Source organism: Dendropsophus ebraccatus, chromosome 8 (assembly GCF_027789765.1).
Source record: "Dendropsophus ebraccatus isolate aDenEbr1 chromosome 8, aDenEbr1.pat, whole genome shotgun sequence".
Taxonomy (NCBI): Eukaryota; Metazoa; Chordata; class Amphibia; order Anura; family Hylidae; genus Dendropsophus; species Dendropsophus ebraccatus.
Window position 1 is genome coordinate 124,697,146 of NC_091461.1, and position 19,069 is coordinate 124,716,214.

Below are 19,069 nucleotides of genomic sequence, written 5' to 3' on the forward strand. Positions count from 1 at the left end.
ATTACTGCACTATTATCACAATGCGGCACTATTATCACATTGCGGCACTATTATCGCATTGCGGCACTATTATCGCATTACTGCACTATTATCACATAGCGGCACTATTATCACAGTGCGGCACTATTATCACATTACTGCACTATTATCACATTGCGGCACTATTATTACATTGCGGCACTATTATCACATTACTGCACTATTATCACATTGCGGCACTATTATCGCATTGCGGCACTATTATCGCATTACTGCACTATTATCACATAGCGGCACTATTATCACAGTGCGGCACTATTATCACATTACTGCACTATTATCACATTGCGGCACTATTATTACATTGCGGCACTATTATCACATTACTGCACTATTATCACATTGCGGCACTATTATTACATTATAGCACTATTAATACATTACTGCACTATTATCACATTGCGGCACTATTATCACATTACTGCACTATTATCACATTACTGCACTATTATCACATTACTGCACTATTATTACTTTGCGGCACTATTATTACATTGAGGCACTATTATCACATTACTGCACTATTATTACATTGCGGCACTATTATCACATTACTGCACTATTATTACATTACTGCACTATTATCACATTGCGGCACTATTATCGCATTACGGCACTATTATTACATTACTGCCTTATTATCACAGTGCGGCACTATTATCACATAGCGGCACTATTATCACATTACTGCACTATTATCACATTACTGCACTATTATCACATTGCGGCACTATTATCACATTGCGGCACTATTATCACATTGCGGCACTATTATCATATTACTGCACTATTATCACATTGCGGCACTATTATTACATTGCGGCACTATTATTGCATTACTGCCTTATTATCACAGTGCGGCACTATTATCACATTACTGCACTATTATTACATTGCGTCACTATTATCACATTACTGCCTTATTATCACAGTGCGGCACTATTATCGCATTACTGCCTTATTATCACAGTGCGGCACTATTATCGCATTACTGCCTTATTATTACATTGCGGCACTATTATCGCATTACTGCCTTATTATTACATTGCGGCACTATTATTACATTACTGCACTATTATCACATTGCGGCACTATTATCACATTGCGGCACTATTATTACATTACTGCACTATTATCACATTGCGGCACTATTATCGCATTACTGCCTTATTATCACAGTGTGGCACTATTATCGCATTACTGCCTTATTATCACATTGCGGCACTATTATCGCATTACTGCCTTATTATCACAGTGCGGCACTATTATCGCATTACTGCCTTATTATCACATTGCGGCACTATTATCGCATTACTGCCTTATTATCACAGTGCGGCACTATTATCGCATTACTGCCTTATTATTACATTGCGGCACTATTATCGCATTACTGCCTTATTATCACAGTGCGGCACTATTATCGCATTACTGCCTTATTATTACATTGCGGCACTATTATCGCATTACTGCCTTATTATTACAGTGCGGCACTATTATTACATTACTGCACTATTAATACATTACTGCACTATTATTACATTGCGGCACTATTAATACATTACTGCACTATTATTACATTGCGGCACTATTATTACTTAACGGCACTATTATTACATTACTGCACTATTATTACTTAACGGCACTATTATTACATTACTGCCTTATTATCACATTGCGGAACTATTATCACATTACTGCCTTATTATCACATTGCGGCACTATTATCACATTACTGCACTATTATCACATTACTGCACTATTATCACATTACTGCCTTATTATCACAGTGCGGCACTATTATCGCATTACTGCCTTATTATCACAGTGCGGCACTATTATCGCATGCCGGGTACAGTATTCAATAGTATTGTCGCATATTGATCCAATTGGAGCCTATGAGTCACTAGAGTGTTAGAAAAACCAATCGGTTTGGAGGTGCATAAACCTTCTGTATTGTAGGCTCAGCGCGTTTCGGGGCACCTGGTCCGCTATTTACTTTACTCTCAATGCGGTTGTGTGTCGGGTTTAGTTTTAGGTTCTGGTCGGATCGTGCTAGTTATTATTTTATAATCTATTTTCTGGCCTCTTTTTATTTTTATTGTATGTGTATTGTTATCACATGACCGGCGTTACTCGCGACATCACGGCGGTCAGTTCTTCTTTTATGATTAGTCCAATACTATACTATACCGCTATACGCTCACATTATCGGAGCTGTGGGAGGCCGGGCAAAGGTCTGCATCTTCTCATTTTTAAACAGTGTTGGTTTCCATGTTTGTTATGATGTCCAGGCCCCCCCACAAGCATTGTCTTCTGAGACTACAATACAGAAGGTTTGTGCACTTCCCAACCGATCGGTTTTTCCAACACTCTAGCGCCTCTTATGTTCCATTTGGATGGCGTGCAGCAACGCTATAGATCTACAGCTCCTACCTGACTGGCGGTCTACAGAAGGAAAGGGAATAACTGGGTTCCCTGAACGTTATCAACTATCCGCAGGTGTCACACTGGTGTGGGTCCGACCACTGGGACCCCCAATAATCGTAATGTCCCTTATTTTGAATTAAATGGTGGTTGGAAAGCTGGAGATTTTCTTTGGTCCCATTGATTGCAGTGTCCATCATATTAGTCATACATATAGGGATCATGGGGCCCCTGTTCTCATGGTTCATAGTGGTTCTAGTGGTTGGACCCCCAGTATTACTTATTACATGAGAAAACCTCTTTGAAATACTAACGTCACTTTAAAAGCTTTTGAGGTGTAAAGTTTTGGTTGGCCAATGTTTCGGTGCTGAGACCCCCAACAGCTGAACGCTTCACCCCCCAGTCCGCTGCTCGATCTGACTACAATAGGGCCCCTCACCTGCAAACAGTTGGATCGAGCAGCAGAGTTCTCCTCTGCTCTCTTCTAGTGTCTCTATCTATTAGTGGGGGGGGGGGAGGTGTCTCAGCTCCAAAACCCTGACTGACAGGAACGCTTAAAGGAGACCTGTCACCCCCCGTGCCGGGGTGACAGGCTCCCGACTTCCCGTTAGAGCCCCCTATACTCACGTGATCCCGCCAGGTCCCGCTTCCTGAGCCGGTCGGGTCACGGAGATATCAGCGCCCGAAGCCCGGCGCGCGCGCTGACAGCAGTCAGATGCCCATAGAGAATGAATGGGGAGTCCGATGCTCCGTTATTCTCTATGGGCATCGGACTCTCCTGTCAGCGCGCGCCCCGGGCTTCGGGCGCTGATATCCGGCTCAGGAAGCGGGACCCGGTGGGATCACGTGAGTATAGGGGGCTCTAACGGGAAGTCGGGAGCCTGTCACCCCGTCATGGGGGGGGACAGGTCCTCTTTAAATATTATCACTGGGATCCCCAAACACATTGGAAAGAGATTGGCTGAAGCTGCTGATTCTGGCAGGACTGACCAGCTCTCTCTTAGGTATGGGGGGTTCCTGACTCTCCCCAGACAGATTGTATGTAATCTACCAGAACCCAATAGAGAGTCCAGTATGGGCAGAGTCCTCCCGGCTGCCATCACAACCCTTGGGCAGTCACATGCATGTGCATTATGGAACCAAAGGCGGCTATGATACAACTTTCTGACTGCGTAGCCACGTACCACTAGACCACTGTGTTGTACGCCAAGATTGCTTCTTCAGTGGATGCTTAGTGATTCCAAATGGGAATTTCCATTACCTAGCAATGTCCAGTGTATATACTGTGTGTATGAGAGTCTATAGGGGCTGCATGTTCACAGAGTTGTGTATTTTAATCCAGGCCCTCCTGATGTGGATCAGCCGTGCCAGCCGAGCTTACAGGCCTGGAGCCCCGAAATCCACCTGTTTACCAATATGTCGGTCCCCTGTACCGAGCCTCAGGGATGTATGCTGGAGCTCCAGTTCTCAAAACCCGTCCAACCGCAAACCCTCACCATGTGGATAACGTATTTGTCGCCCAACTTACCCAACCCCCTCTCAGATATCGAGTTAGTAACGGAACATAATGAATCTTTACACCTGGGAAGCATGGAAGCCTTTTGCGACACTCCGTTGACCATTAGACTGACCACCGATCAGAAAGTTTCGGGAGTGCGTGTGTACACGTTTGATGCAAGCATGGAGATAGATGCAGCCCTCCTTACGTCCGTGCCTCATGATCCGCTTTGCTCATCCTGTAGACCCGTGAAATACAAAATAGTCCGGAACCCTCCTTTCCTGCGAGAGTCTCAAGGTACGAAGACTCAAGCACAGCGCACTTTCACAGACACGTGAGTAGATCCAATGGTAATGGCTGCCACCTTTCTCTCCTATATACTGTATTGTTTGCTGCCATGTTATTACAGTGACGGCTTTATAGCTTTATTACTTTATATACCAAACTTTACAGGACTATAACACGGACTACAGAGGTAGAAGCTGCTGCGTTTATCGGTGGCACGCCATGTTGTAGTGTAGGGAAAGGTGTCCTGTACAGTAGAGGTTCGGGGTGCTACTGACTGCACATCACTCTCTCCTCCTGCCACTATGCCGCATAGCCACATCATAGGATCCGCACCTCTTCATATCGGGCACAACAGATGAGCACCATTACTCCCCACCATCACCCATAGTCCCACCTTCATACCAAATGGCCACTAACCTCGGAGCTGATGGTCATGGCTCCACAGCAGAGCTCAGGTTATACACAGCAGTGATCTACATAAAGGTGGCATCCTTCTGTATCCACAGTGGTATAGCTCCCTGTCCTAGCCTGTGGACATCGGGCACCTGTACTGTTGCGTCATCTTGCCACTCGCCATCTTCTTCCTCCTGGCTCCACTTCCTGCCAGGCCCGCTCTCCTCACCAGCTCCATGCTGGAGGCATCTTCTATTCCCAAGCATATCACAATACATTACATGGTAAAATGAAGTATGCCATTTAAAAGTACAACATGTCTCGCAATAAACAAGCCCCCATATGACCCAGTAATGGAGGAAAAAAATAAAATGGCTGCAACATTGTGATCCTCTCACTGCCTTTGTGTAGGCGCCATTTTCATCTGCAACTGTGTCTTCTGCACATTCCCAATATACTTTGTCCTTGTCAGAAAGGCTGTTACTCCTCGGTGGACAGTGCCATCAGGGCGGGGCTAGGGTTCTCTACCTACCAATGATATAAAACCTTTCTGCACCTAAAGCCAAGGACACACTCACTGATGGCACCAAAAACAAACAGTTTTGCAGCAGCTGAGAAGCCACATTGGGAAACGCTGCTGGGGTTCAGATCAGGTGAAGCTTAGGATCATACGGGGTGAGGTGTCTCCCCACCGGGGTGTATCCTCCTCACCGCTATAAGGTGCGGCCTGGCGCTCACGGATACAACCCCCCTCGGCTGCAGCAGGATAAAACACATTATTGGGGAGAAAACGCAATTTCTGGTTTAAAGTGAAATTAATCACAAAATTTATGTTAAGAAATCTCCCACCCACCTTCAGTCTGGTTCATTAGCTTCAAGGATAATGACTTATTATGTTGATGGCGGCCGCCCTCCCACTGCGTCCTGCCCGATTCCTCACACACAGCGGCATTAGTCACTCACATCAGTCTGATAATGGCCGCCATCCATCTCTGCCACATGTGCTGCAGCGGCTACAGTGTCTGGCGGGTAACCCTCCGCAGCCGCCAGGATAGCCAGCAGGTTAGGTGGCTGATACTGCGTCCCACCGGAAAGTGAGGGTTTACCGAAACCAACAGAAGCACAAAGTATTTCAGCACAGACGACCCCCCCCCATCCCTGCACACTCACTATAAGACTGACAGCAGCCTTACCAATGCCAGGAGATGTATGGAAATGGGGGGAACCTTTATTATTACCCAAAATGCAACACAATTTAAACTAGGACCTGTCCCCTGTCGCCTCTTCTCACCTGTCACCTCTTCTCACCTGTCACCTCTTCTCACCTGTCCCCACTCCCGACCAGTCACCTCTCCTTACCTGTCCTCACTCCTCACCTGTCCCCACTCCTGACCAGTCACCTCTCCTCAACTGTCACCTCTCCTCACCTGTCTCCTCACCTGTCACCTCTCCTGACCTGTCACCTCTCCTGGCCTGTCCCCTCTCCTCACCTGTCACCTCTCCTGACCAGTCACCTCTCCTCACCTGTCACCTCTTCTTACCTGTCACCTCTCCTCACCTGTCCCTACTCCTGACCTGTCACCTCTCCTCACCTGTCACCTCTACTAACCTGTCACCTCTACTAACCTGTCACCTCCCCTCACCTGTCCCCACTCCTCACCTGTCCCCACTCCTCACCTGTCACCTCTACTAACCTGTCACCTCTACTAACCTGTCATCTCTCCTCACCTGTCCCCACTCCTCACCTTTCCCCACTCCTCACCTGTCACCTCTACTAACCTGTCACCTCTACTAACCTGTCACCTCTCCTCACCTGTCCCCACTCCTGACCTGTCACCTCTACTAACCTGTCACCTCTCCTCACCTGTCCCCACTCCTCACCTGTCCCCACTCCTGACCTGTCACCTCTACTAACCTTTCACCTCTACTAACCTGTCACCTCTCCTCACTCCTGACCTGTCACCTCTACTAACCTGTCACCTCTCCTCACCTGTCCCCACTCCTCACCTGTCACCTCTACTAACCTGTCACCTCTCCTCACCTGTCCCCACTCCTCACCTGTCCCCACTCCTGACCTGTCACCTCTACTAACCTGTCACCTCTCCTCACCTGTCCCCACTCCTCACCTGTCACCTCTCCTGACCTGTCACCTCTCCTGACCTGTCAACTCTCCTGACCTGTCACCTCTCCTCACCTGTCACCTCTCCTGACCTGTCAACTCTCCTCACCTGTCACCTCTCCTGACCAGTCACCTCTCCTCACCTGTCACCTCTCCTCACCTGTCACCTCTACTAACCTGTCACCTCTACTAACCTGTCACCTCTCCTGACCTGTCCCTTGTCACCTCTTCTCACCTGTTCCCACTCCTCACCTGTCACCTCTCCTCACCTGTCACCTCTCCTCACCTGTCACCTCTCCTGACCTGTCACCTCTCCTCACCTGTCACCTCTCCTCACCTGTCACCTCTCCTCACCTGTCACCTCTCCTCACCTGTCAACTCTACTGACCTGTCCCCACTCCCGACCAGTCACCTTTCCTCACCTGTCACCTCTCCTGACCAGTCACCTCTCCTCACTTGTCACCTCTCCTGACCAGTTACCTCTCCTGGCCTGTCCCTACTCTTTACCTGTCCCCACTCCTTACCTGCATGCTCCCCATTATAACCTGTGTTCTCCTGTCATTCCTGCAGGGAGGTGAAGCTCGGCCTCACATATCAGTACCAGGTCTGTGTGGTGGCTGGGACCTCAGTAGGAGAACCTTCCCCTGCGCTGACCCTCATACATGGGGCCCCGTATTGTGGAGATGGAGAGGTTAATGAGTAAGTACTGTGGTTATAGTGAGGGGGTCGGCAGAATCGGGGTGTAAGTTGGTGCAGAGGTTGTTGGTCACACAAAGTCCTTGGCAATCATGAACTGAGTTTCTCAACCTTAATGTATTTGTAATGATTGTTGTCCAGGTCACCAACCACAGCTCTGCTCTAAAAGCAGTGGTCCGGCTCACACTCTCACACAGACCAGTGTATTAGCCAGACCGCTGCTGTTAGAGCAGAAATAGTTACCCTGAGGCCCTAAGTGTAACTAGTGGTGTCAGGAGTCCCCCTTTAATAAATATTCCGCACAGCGCTATCTGCCGACAATATCCCTCATCTATCAGTGCGGCTGCAGCTGTCGCTAATATTTCAGTAATAATTATCAAAGCAACGAGACAACGGAATCGGATTCAGAGGGTCCAGGATTCTAAGGGTTCTACACTGGGTCCAAATAACATTTATGGGGGGGGGGGGGGGGGCTATCGGGGGAGCAGGAAAGGGATCAGCAGTCCCAGCGCTCCACGTCCAGAGGGGCCGAATATAGTCCAGGGGAGGCTGGAGGATTATTCCATGTCCATTCATGGCGATATGTCCACCCAGCCGATCCATTCATGGCGATATGTCCACCCAGCCGATCCATTCATGGCGATATCTCCACCCAGCCGATCCATTCATGGTGATATGTCCACCCAGCCGATCCATTCATGGTGATATCTCCATCCAGCCGATCCATTCATGGCGATATGTCCACCCAGCCGATCCATTCATGGCGATATGTCCACCCAGCCGATCCATTCATGGTGATATCTCCATCCAGCCGATCCATTCATGGTGATATGTCCACCCAGCCGATCCATTCATGGCGATATGTCCACCCAGCCGATCCATTCATAGTGATATGTCCACCCAGCTGATCCATTCATGGTGATATCTCCACCCAGCCGATCCATTCATGGCGATATGTCCACCCAGCCGATCCATTCATGGCGATATGTCCACCCAGCCGATCCATTCATGGTGATATGTCCACCCAGCTGATCCATTCATGGTGATATCTCCACCCAGCCGATCCATTCATGGCGATATGTCCACCCAGCCGATCCATTCATGGCGATATGTCCACCCAGCCGATCCATTCATGGTGATATGTCCACCCAGCCGATCCATTCATGGTGATATGTCCACCAGCCGATCCATTCATGGTGATATGTCCACCCAGCCGATCCATTCATAGTGATATGTCCACCAGCCGATCCATTCATAGTGATATGTCCATCCAGATGATCCATTCATAGTGATATGTCCACCAGCCGATCCATTCATAGTGATATGTCCATCCAGATGATCCATTCATGGTGATATCTCCACCAGCCGATCCATTCATAGTGATATCTCCACCAGCCGATCCATTCATAGTGATATCTCCACCCAGCCGATCCATTCATGGTGATATCTCCACCCAGCCGATCCATTCATGGCGATATGTCCACCCAGCCGATCCATTCATGGCGATATGTCCACCCAGCCGATCCATTCATGGTGATATGTCCACCAGCCGATCCATTCATGGGGATCTTTATCCTTAAAGGGGTTATCCAGGATTATAAAAACATGGCAGCTTCCTACTAGAGATAACCCATGTATTCCTGTCTGTGCATTGTGTCTGGTGTTACAGCACTGCCCCATTGAGGTGAGTTGGCCCCAGCTGCAATACCACAAGTAACCTGGAGAGAGGTGTGGGGCTGTTTTTAGAAGTAATCAGCCAAATCTTTTCTATTCCCCCTTAGATGTTTATATTATTCACCCATAGTAATATCTAATAAACATCAGCACTCCTCCGTGCAGCAGTGTGTGTGTGACTGTGTGTATGTGTGCATGTGTGTGTGTGTGTATATGTGTGTATGTGTATGGGTGTGTTTATAGTGTGTGTGTGGTGTGTATCTATGCGTCTGTATGTATGTGTGTGGTGGGCTGTGTATGTGTGTGTGACTGTGTGTGTGTGTGCTTGTGTCAGACTCTGTGTGTGTATGACAGTGTGTGCGTGTGTGCACGTGTCTGAGACTGTGTGTGTGTGCGAGACTCTGTGTGTGACTCTGTGTGTGTTAGTGTGTGTGTGACTGTGTGTGTGTATGAGTGTGTGTATGTGTATTGGTGTGTGTGACTGTGTGTGCATGCGTGCAAGTGCGTGTGTGTGTGTGGTGTGTATCTGTGCATCTGTATGTATGTGTGTGGTAGGGTGTGTTTGTGTGTGTGGTGGGGTGTGTATGTGTGAGTGGTGTGTATGTGTGTGTGGTGTGTATGTGTGTGTGTGTGACTGTGTGCGCGTGCATATGTGCGTGTGTGTGTATGGTGTGTGTGTGTGGGGGGGTTACGGCCACATTTACAGGGACCCACCACCCTATGGACCTACAGTAAGTTTCTGTCCTTGTGTATCTTACGGCTGCAGGGATCGGAGTGAAGAGTGTGATGATGGCGGAGTGCAGAGCGGTGACGGCTGCTCCTCTAAGTGTCAGCTGGAGGCCGGTTATCTGTGCACAGGTGAGGAGCGCAGGGTGTAGATTTAAAGGGATTTTTGGGGAATGTTTTGCTGCTTCTTTACCTGGTGTCTGTGTGCAGGAAGGCCGAGCCTCTGTTATACACCCAGTGAGGATGGAGACTCCCTCGAAGATGAAGCTGATTGTGCTGAGGTCCCCTCCCAGGAATACAAGGACCAGTGGGCGTCTCACGCGGCCGCTTCACATGACGACCCGAAGAAGTGTCCGCTCTCTGCAGTGATTGGAGAACCCAGCCAAAAGGTACTGAGATTGGAGGCAGCGCACAAGGAGGCAGCACACAAGGAGGCAGGGCACAAGGAGGCAGGGCACAAGGAGGCAGCGCACAAGGAGGCAGGGCACAAGGAGGCAGCGCACAAGGAGGCAGGGCACATGGAGGCAGCGCACAAGGAGGCAGGGCACATGGAGGCAGCGCACATGGAGGCAGGGCACAAGGAGGCAGCACACAAGGAGGCAGCGCACAAGGTGGCAGCGCACATGGAGGCAGCGCACAAGGAGGCAGCGCACATGGAGGCAGCACACAAGGAGGCAGCACACAAGGAGGCAGGGCACAAGGAGGCAGCACACAAGGAGGCAGGGCACATGGAAGCAGCGCACATGGAGGCAGGGCACAAGGTGGCAGCACACAGAGGCAGCGCACAAGAAGGCAGCGCACATGGAGGCAGCGCACATGGAGGCAGGGCACATGGAGGCAGCGCACAAGGAGGCAGGGCACATGGAGGCAGGGCACAAGGAGGCAGCGCACAAGGAGGCAGGGCACAAGGAGGCAGCGCACAAGGAGGCAGCGCGCAAGGTGGCAGCACACATAGAGGCAGCGCACAAGAAGGCAGCGCACATGGAGGCAGCGCACATGGAGGCAGCGCACATGGAGGCAGGGCACATGGAGGCAGCGCACAAGGAGGCAGCGCACATGGAGGCAGCGCACAAGGATGCAGCGCACAAGGAGGCAGCGCACATGGAGGCAGGGCACATGGAGGCAGCGCACAAGGAGGCAGGGCACAAGGAGGCAGCGCACATGGAGGCAGGGCACATGGAGGCAGCGCACAAGGAGGCAGGGCACAAGGAGGCAGCGCACAAGGAGGCAGGGCACATGGAGGCAGCGCACATGGAGGCAGCGCACAAGGAGGCAGCGCACAAGGAGGCAGCGCACTTGGAGGTAGCGCACAAGGAGGCAGCGCACAAGGAGGCAGGGCACAAGGAGGCAGCGCACAAGGATGCAGCGCACAAGGAGGCAGGGCACAAGGAGGCAGCGCACAAGGATGCAGCGCACAAGGAGGCAGGGCACATGGAGGCAGCGCACAAGGAGGCAGGGAACAAGGAGGCAGCGCACAAGGAGGCAGCGCACATGGAGGCAGCGCACAAGGAGGCAGGGCACAAGGAGGCAGCGCACAAGAAGGCAGAGCACAAGGAGGCAGCGCACAAGGAGGCAGCGCACATGGAGGCAGCGCACAAGGAGGCAGCACACATGGAGGCAGCACACTGGGACACATGGAGGCAGCAAACCGGGACACATGGAGGCAGCACACCGGGACACATGGAGGCAGCACACCAGCACACATGGAGGCAGCACACCAGGACACATGGAGGCAGCACACATGGAGGCAGCACACCAGGACACATGGAGGCAGCACACATGGAGGCAGCACACCAGGACACATGGAGGCAGCACACATGGAGGCAGCACACCAGGACACATGGAGGCAGCACACCAGGACACATGGAGGCAGCACACATGGAGGCAGCACACCAGGACACATGGAGGCAGCACACATGGAGGCAGCACACCAGGACACATGGAGGCAGCACACATGGAGGCAGCACACCGGGACACATGGAGGCAGCACACTGGGACACTTACCACTAACATTGCCGCTACACAACATGTATTCCGGTTAGGTGTTTAAAACCTGAGACTTTATGGACCTTGTGAAGTGTAATGCAGCAACCAATATAACTGCAGCATCTATTATAATTGCAGCAAATAATATAACTGCAGCAACTAATATACCTCCAGCAACTAATGTAACTGAAGCATCTAATATACCTGCAGTGTCTAATATAATGGCAGCATCTAATATACCTGCAGCGTCTGATATAACTGCAGCAACTAATATACCTGCAGCAACTAATATAGCTGCAGCATTTAATATACCTTCAGCAACTAATATACCTGCAGCGACTGATATAACTGCAGCAACTAAAATACCTGCAGCGTCTAATATACCTGCAGCAACTTATATTCCTGCAGCGTCTAATATAACTGCAGCAACTATTATATCTGTAGCGTCTGATAGAACTGCAGCTTCGAATATACCTGCAGCAACTAATATACTTGCAGCAACTAATATAACTGCAGCAACTAATATACCTGCAGCAACTAATATAACTGCAGCATCTAATATACCTGCAGTGTCTGACATAACTGCAGCACCTAATATACCTGCAGCGTCTGATATAATGGCAGCAACTAATATACCTGCAGCAACTTATATAACTGCAGCAACTAATATAACTGCAGCATCTAATATAACTGCAGCGTCTAATATACCTGCAGCAACTTATATACCTGCAGCAACTAATATACCTGCAGCATCTAATATACCTGCAGCAACTTATATACCTGCAGCAACTAATATACCTGCAGCATCTAATATACCTTCAGCAACTAATATACCTGCAGCGTTTAATATAACTGCATCCAGAAATAAATAGTAAGTTGTGAGTGTACACATTGGATACATTCGTCGGTCGGCACAATCCAAACACTCTGACGGCTGAGTCTGCGCCAGGGAGCAGGATTTATTTTCTTACAATATTTATCTAGAACTTTAGATCCCTGGGAAATATTTCCGCCACAGATGTAGAATCTTTCATCTTGTCACAAATCCTGAAGTATCGGAGAGGAGCTTCATCCTTCTGGCTGATCCCACAGTGATGCCGCCATCTATAACGTCAGACTACAGCCGGGGGGGGGATACTGTGTGACCACTGTCTGTATCACGGATTATCATGGAGTATATGGCACTGGATGCTATGGAGTCACTAAGTATACGGTATATCACCCTGAAGGAGAGACGCCGGACATGGAGGCTGAACGCAGCAATAATAGCGCAGATCAGAGGAGATAAAGAGACATAAACGAGGAGACCGACCAGCCACGCAGGTTTCTGCATCAGTCGTCTGGCGGCTTCGCTCTCCAGCTGCGAGTTTGCTGACAATTTATTTAGCGTAGATACAGAAATTGAGTCATAGTTCTCAAGGACGGACAAACTATTGTGTGTTTCTATAGTAATAATACAAGTGGCCGTGTATGAAGTGTAGCTGGAGGGACGGTACTGCTGGACTGAGGAGACCTTAAAGGGGAACTCCAGTGGATTTTTTCTTTCTTTTAGATTAACTGGTTTTAGAAAAGTTCTATAGATTAGCAATTTACTTCTATTTAAAAATCTCCAGTCTTCCAGTACTTATCAGCTGCTGTATGTCCTGCAGGAAGTGGTGTATTCTCTCCAGTCTGACACAGTGCTCTCTGCTGCCACCTCTGTCCATGTCAGGAACTGTCCAGAGCAGCAGCAAATCCCCATAGAAAACCTCTCCTGCTCTGGACAGTTGGTGGGATGGTGGGAAGCAATGGTTTTACTCTACTGATATGTTAGGAATCCTCATTCATTTGTCAGAAGTGGCCGTTCCCGGACGTTGCGCTGGATTTCCCGACTCCTCACACATGTTTATATCATTGGAAACCGCATGGAAGTAACTGATAAACCTAAACAAACACTAAAGATGAAAAACAGCCGGATGAGGCACAACAAACACTTCTCACCCGTATCGCAGAGCCGAGAACTCCGAGCCACAAGTTTCGATTGATTCCTCGGAGGCACTCCGCAGATCCCTGCACCCTGGAGGACTCCGCAGATCCCTGCACCCTGGAGGACTCCGCAGATCCCTGCACCCTGGAGGACTCCGCAGATCCCTGCACCCTGGAGGACTCCGCAGATCCCTGCACCCTGGAGGACTCCGCAGATCCCTGCACCCTGGAGGACTCCGCAGATCCCTGCACCCTGGAGGACTCCGCAGATCCCTGCACCCTGGAGGACTCCGCAGATCCCTGCACCCTGGAGGACTCCGCAGATCCCTGAACCCTGGAGGACTCCGCAGATCCCTGCACCCTGGAGGACTCCGCAGATCCCTGCACCCTGGAGGACTCCGCAGATCCCTGCACCCTGGAGGACTCCGCAGATCCCTGCACCCTGGAGGACTCCGCAGATCCCTGCACCCTGGAGGACTCCGCAGATCCCTGCACCCTGGAGGACTCCGCAGATCCCTGCACCCTGGAGGACTCCGCAGATCCCTGCACCCTGGAGGACTCCGCAGATCCCTGCACCCTGGAGGACTCCGCAGATCCTTGCACCCTGGAGGACTCCGCAGATCCCTGCACCCTGGAGGACTCCGCAGATCCCTGCACCCTGGAGGACTCCGCAGATCCCTGCACCCTGGAGGACTCTGCAGATCCCTGCACCCTGGAGGACTCTGCAGATCCCTGCACCCTGGAGGACTCCGCAGATCCCTGCACCCTGAAGGACTCCGCAGATCCCTGCACCCTGGAGGACTCCGCAGATCCCTGCACCCTGGAGGACTCCGCAGATCCCTGCACCCTGGAGGACTCCGCAGATCCCTGCACCCTGGAGGACTCCGCAGATCCCTGCACCCTGGAGGACTCCGCAGATCCCTGCACCCTGGAGGACTCCGCAGATCCCTGCACCCTGGAGGACTCCGCAGATCCCTGCACCCTGGAGGACTCCGCAGATCCCTGCACCCTGGAGGACTCCGCAGATCCCTGCACCCTGGAGGACTCCGCAGATCCCTGCACCCTGGAGGACTCTGCAGATCCCTGCACCCTGTGGATCAGCAGCATTTGGACCTGGTATTATATATTCTCCAATTATTTATAATTAATAAAAGTTTAATCAGATGTTAGACTCATCTTAAAGGGGTACACCGGTGAAAATCTTTTTCTTTCAAATCAACTGGTTTCAGAAAATATACAAATTTGTAATTTAAGTCAATTTAAAAATCTGCAGTCTTCCAGTACTTATCAGCTGCTGTATGTCCTGCCGGAAGTGGTGTATTCTCTCCAGTCTTGCAGTACTTATCAGCTGCTGTATGTCCTGCAGGAAGTGGTGTATTCTCTCCAGTCTGACACAGTGCTCTCTGCTGCCACCTCTGTTTCTCTAGAATTGGTGCAGGATTCCCGTTCTCCTGTATTGCGGCTGCACTTCTGTTATTCTAATATTTTGGCTTCTGAGAATATTTATTCCATGGAATTATTTACAATGCAGAAAAGCTGCGGTGGGTAGAGCGCGTCCTGCGGCCGTCACCAGATAATGCAGCTCATTATATGCTCGGATGCTTCTGTACAGGAGCGGAGTCCCTGCAACTAAACTATCTGCAAATGAGGTGAAAAAGGAAGAAATCAGGAAACGTCAGTGTATTTGTCTTGTGTTTTGTTGTAGAATTGTCTCAGTCCGATAGCTGGAAACAAGATGGCGTCCTGGGCCCCCTGCACCGACAACCCCGAACATTCACTATGGTTAAAGGTACAAGAACTGGGCTTAAAGGGGATCTGCATGTTCACAGAGATGACAGTATGGTGATCGGGGGTCTGCTGGTCTACAACAGAAGTCAGAGCTAGTCCTGGAAATGAACAGACGGGCAGCATTAAAGGGGAACTCCGGCGAAAATCTTTTTCTTTCAAATCAGCTGGTGTCAGAAAGTTGTATAGATTTGTCATTTACTTCTGAAGTCTTTCAGTACTTATCAGCTGCTGTATGTCCTGCAGGAAGTTGTGTATTCTCTCCAGTCTGACACAGTGCTCTCTGCTGCCACCTCTGTCCATGTCAGGAACTGTCCAGAGCAGCAGCAAATCCCCATAGAAAACCTCTGCTGCTCTGGACAGTTCCTGACATGGACAGAGGTGGCAGCAGAGAGCACTGTGTCAGACTGGAGATAATGCACCACTTCCTGCAGTACATACAGCAGCTGATAAGTACTGGAAGACTGGAGAGTTTGTAATAGAAGTAAATTATAAATCTATATAACTTTCTGACACCAATTGATTTGAAAGAAAAAGATTTTACCAATCCTCTATAATATGTGTATAATATGATCATTCATTCACAAAGGAATACGCAATTACCGATCCTCTATTATATCTGTGTAATGGGGTCATTTCATTCCCTCGATACAGTTGACAATATCGCTGACTGTATGACGGGTGTCCTTGACTGTATGATGGGTGTTCCTAACTGTAAGACAGGTGTCCCTGACTGTATGATGGGTGTCCCTGACTGTATGATGGGTGCCCGTGACTGTAAGACAGGTGTCCCTGACTGTATGATGGGTGTTCCTGATTGTATGACAGGTGTCCCTGACTGTATGATGGGAGTCCCTGATTGTATGACGGGTGTCCCTGACTGTATGATGGATGTCCCTGATTATATGACAGGTGTCCCTGACTGTATGACGAGTATCCCTGACTGTAAGACAGGTGTCCTTGACTGTATGACGGGTGTCCCTGACTGATGGGTTACCCTGACTGTATGACGGGTGTCACTTAGTGTTATCCGCCTCCTACATGATACATTGTGATACACATTACCTTCTCACTATTAATCTGCCCTCAGGTGAGCTTTGATAGCCCCAGTCCTGCACATTCATTCCTCGTCTACCTGTCCTCTGATGGCGACCGTCCTAACAGCGCCCTGAAGACAACAGTCACTGCTCATCTGACCGATGTGACAGGACGCGACTATTCGCTCGGTGAGTAAAGTGAAGGGGAAGAGAAATAGATTGCTCTAGGTGCATGGAGGGGGGAGGGGAGGAAGCTCTAGGTGCATGGAGGGGGGAGGGGAGGAAGCTCTAGGTGCATGAAGGGGGGAGGGGAGGAAGCTCTAGGTGCATGGAGGGAGGGGAGGAAGCTCTAGGTGCATGGAGGGGGGAGGGGAGGAAGCTCTAGGTGCATGGAGGGGGGAGGGGAGGAAGCTCTAGGTGCATGGAGGGGGGAGGGGAGGAAGCTCGAGGTGCATGGAGGGGGGAGGGGAGGAAGCTCTAGGTGCATGGAGGGGGAGGGGAGGAAGCTCTGGGTGCATGGAGGGGGGAGGGGAGGAAGCTCTGGGTGCATGGAGGGGGGAGGGGAGGAAGCTCTAGGTGCATGGAGGGGGGAGGGGAGGAAGCTCTAGGTGCATGGAGGGGGGAGGGGAGGAAGCTCTAGGTGCATGGAGGGAGGGGAAGAAGCTCTAGGTGCATGGAGGGAGGGGAGGAAGCTCTAGGTGCATGGAGGGAGGGGAGGAAGCTCTAGGTGCATGGAGGGAGGGGAAGAAGCTCTAGGTGCATGGAGGGAGGGGAGGAAGCTCTAGGTGCATGGAGGGAGGGGAGGAAGCTCTAGGTGCATGGAGGGAGGGGAGGAAGCTCTAGGTGCCCTGTCCCCTTTATTCTTGGATGTGGAGATGGTGTGAGGAAGAAAGGTTGGGGAGGGTCAGGGAGAGGAGGAGGGGCATATAAATAGGGACCTGTGTTCTGGGTGTCAAAATTGGGGGAGGAGGCTCAGTTTTGATCAGTTTGATCTTCGGTCTCTGATATTCCCCGACCAGTTTGCAGACCTCACAACATTTTGGACGGCCAAAGAGGGACACTTGCGGTTCACTCTAGGAAACTTTTACAGACATTTCTATACTTTCTTATTCAAGGATGCATTCACACATGAAGGAGCTGCTGCAGATTGATGCATTTACACATCCAAGATCTGCTGCAGAATAATGCATTCACACATGAAGGAGCTGCTGCAGATTGATGCATTCACACATCCAGGAGCTGCTGCAGATTGATGCAATCACACATCCAGGAGCTGCTGCAGATTAATGCATTCACACATCCAGGAGCTGCTGCAGATTGATGCAATCACACATCCAGGATCTGCTGCAGAATAATGCATTCACACATCCAGGATCTGCTGCAGATCATCCAGGATCTGCTACAGATTGATGCAATCACACATCCAGGATCTGCTGCAGATTGATGCATCACACATCCAAGATCTGCTGCAGATTGATGCATCACACATCCAGGAGCTGCTGCAGATTGATGCAATCACACATCCAGGAACTGCTGCAGATTGATGCATCACACATCCAAGATCTGCTGCAGATTGATGCATTCACACATCTAGGATCTGCTGCAGATTGATGCATTTAGTTACATTAATATCTGCAGATCTGCTGCAGATCCTGTGTACTGTATGTTACTGTATCCTTAGGTCGCAGTCACACATCAGTAACCCTGTCTGTAATTGGGGACCGGCAACTGCAAACCGGATTACTATGTGTTTAAGTAACTGTCGCATTTGCAGCGACCTACATTTTAGATAGGTGACACGGACGCACAATGGCTTAAAGGGGTAATCCAGCGCTACAAAAACATGGCAACTTTCTTCCAGAGACAGCCCCACTCTTGTCTCCATCTTGCGTGGGGTTTTTCTGCTCAGTTCCATTGAAGTGAACAGAGCTTAATTGCAAACCGCCCCTGAGCTGGAGACAAGAGTCGTGTTTAGAGATGAGCGAACCTGGAGCAGCTGGAGTCCATCCGAACCCGAACTTTCGGCATTTGATTAGCGGTGGCTGCTGAAGTTGGATAAAGCCCTAAGGCTATGTGGAAAACATGGATATAGTTATTGGCTGTATCCATGTTCTCCAGACAACCTTAGGGCTTTATCCAACTTCAGCAGCCACCGCTAATCACATACCGAACGTTCGGGTTCGGATGGACTCCAGCTGCTCCAGGGTCGCTCATCTCTAGTCGTGCTGTCTCTGAAAGAAAGTGGCCATGTTTTTGTAGCACTGGACAACCCCTTTAATCATTGTTTTGCAGCACAGAACGTGACCCCAAAACAAATCTTTAACATCTACAGATATGTGTATGGGACCATATGAACTTCATGTGTGACAGGGGCCATCATGTCACATGATTTATCTGAATATAACAATTTTTAGGATCCATAGAGGTACATAGCAAGTT

General features: G+C 50.0%; 1 protein-coding gene across 7 annotated transcripts in view; it reads left to right on the top strand.

Annotated features, from left to right (window-relative positions):
• Positions 1-19,069, top strand: part of PAPPA2 (pappalysin 2) — a 201,065-nt gene that overhangs the window by 118,075 nt on the left and 63,921 nt on the right. For all 7 annotated transcript variants that reach the window (XM_069981707.1, XM_069981709.1, XM_069981705.1 and 4 more), the window contains 6 exons: positions 3,806-4,295; positions 7,332-7,460; positions 9,898-9,989; positions 10,068-10,246; positions 15,514-15,597; positions 16,684-16,819. In XM_069981707.1, coding sequence (XP_069837808.1) covers positions 3,806-4,295; positions 7,332-7,460; positions 9,898-9,989; positions 10,068-10,246; positions 15,514-15,597; positions 16,684-16,819 — 1,110 coding nt within the window. The remainder of the gene's footprint in view (positions 1-3,805; positions 4,296-7,331; positions 7,461-9,897; positions 9,990-10,067; positions 10,247-15,513; positions 15,598-16,683; positions 16,820-19,069) is intronic.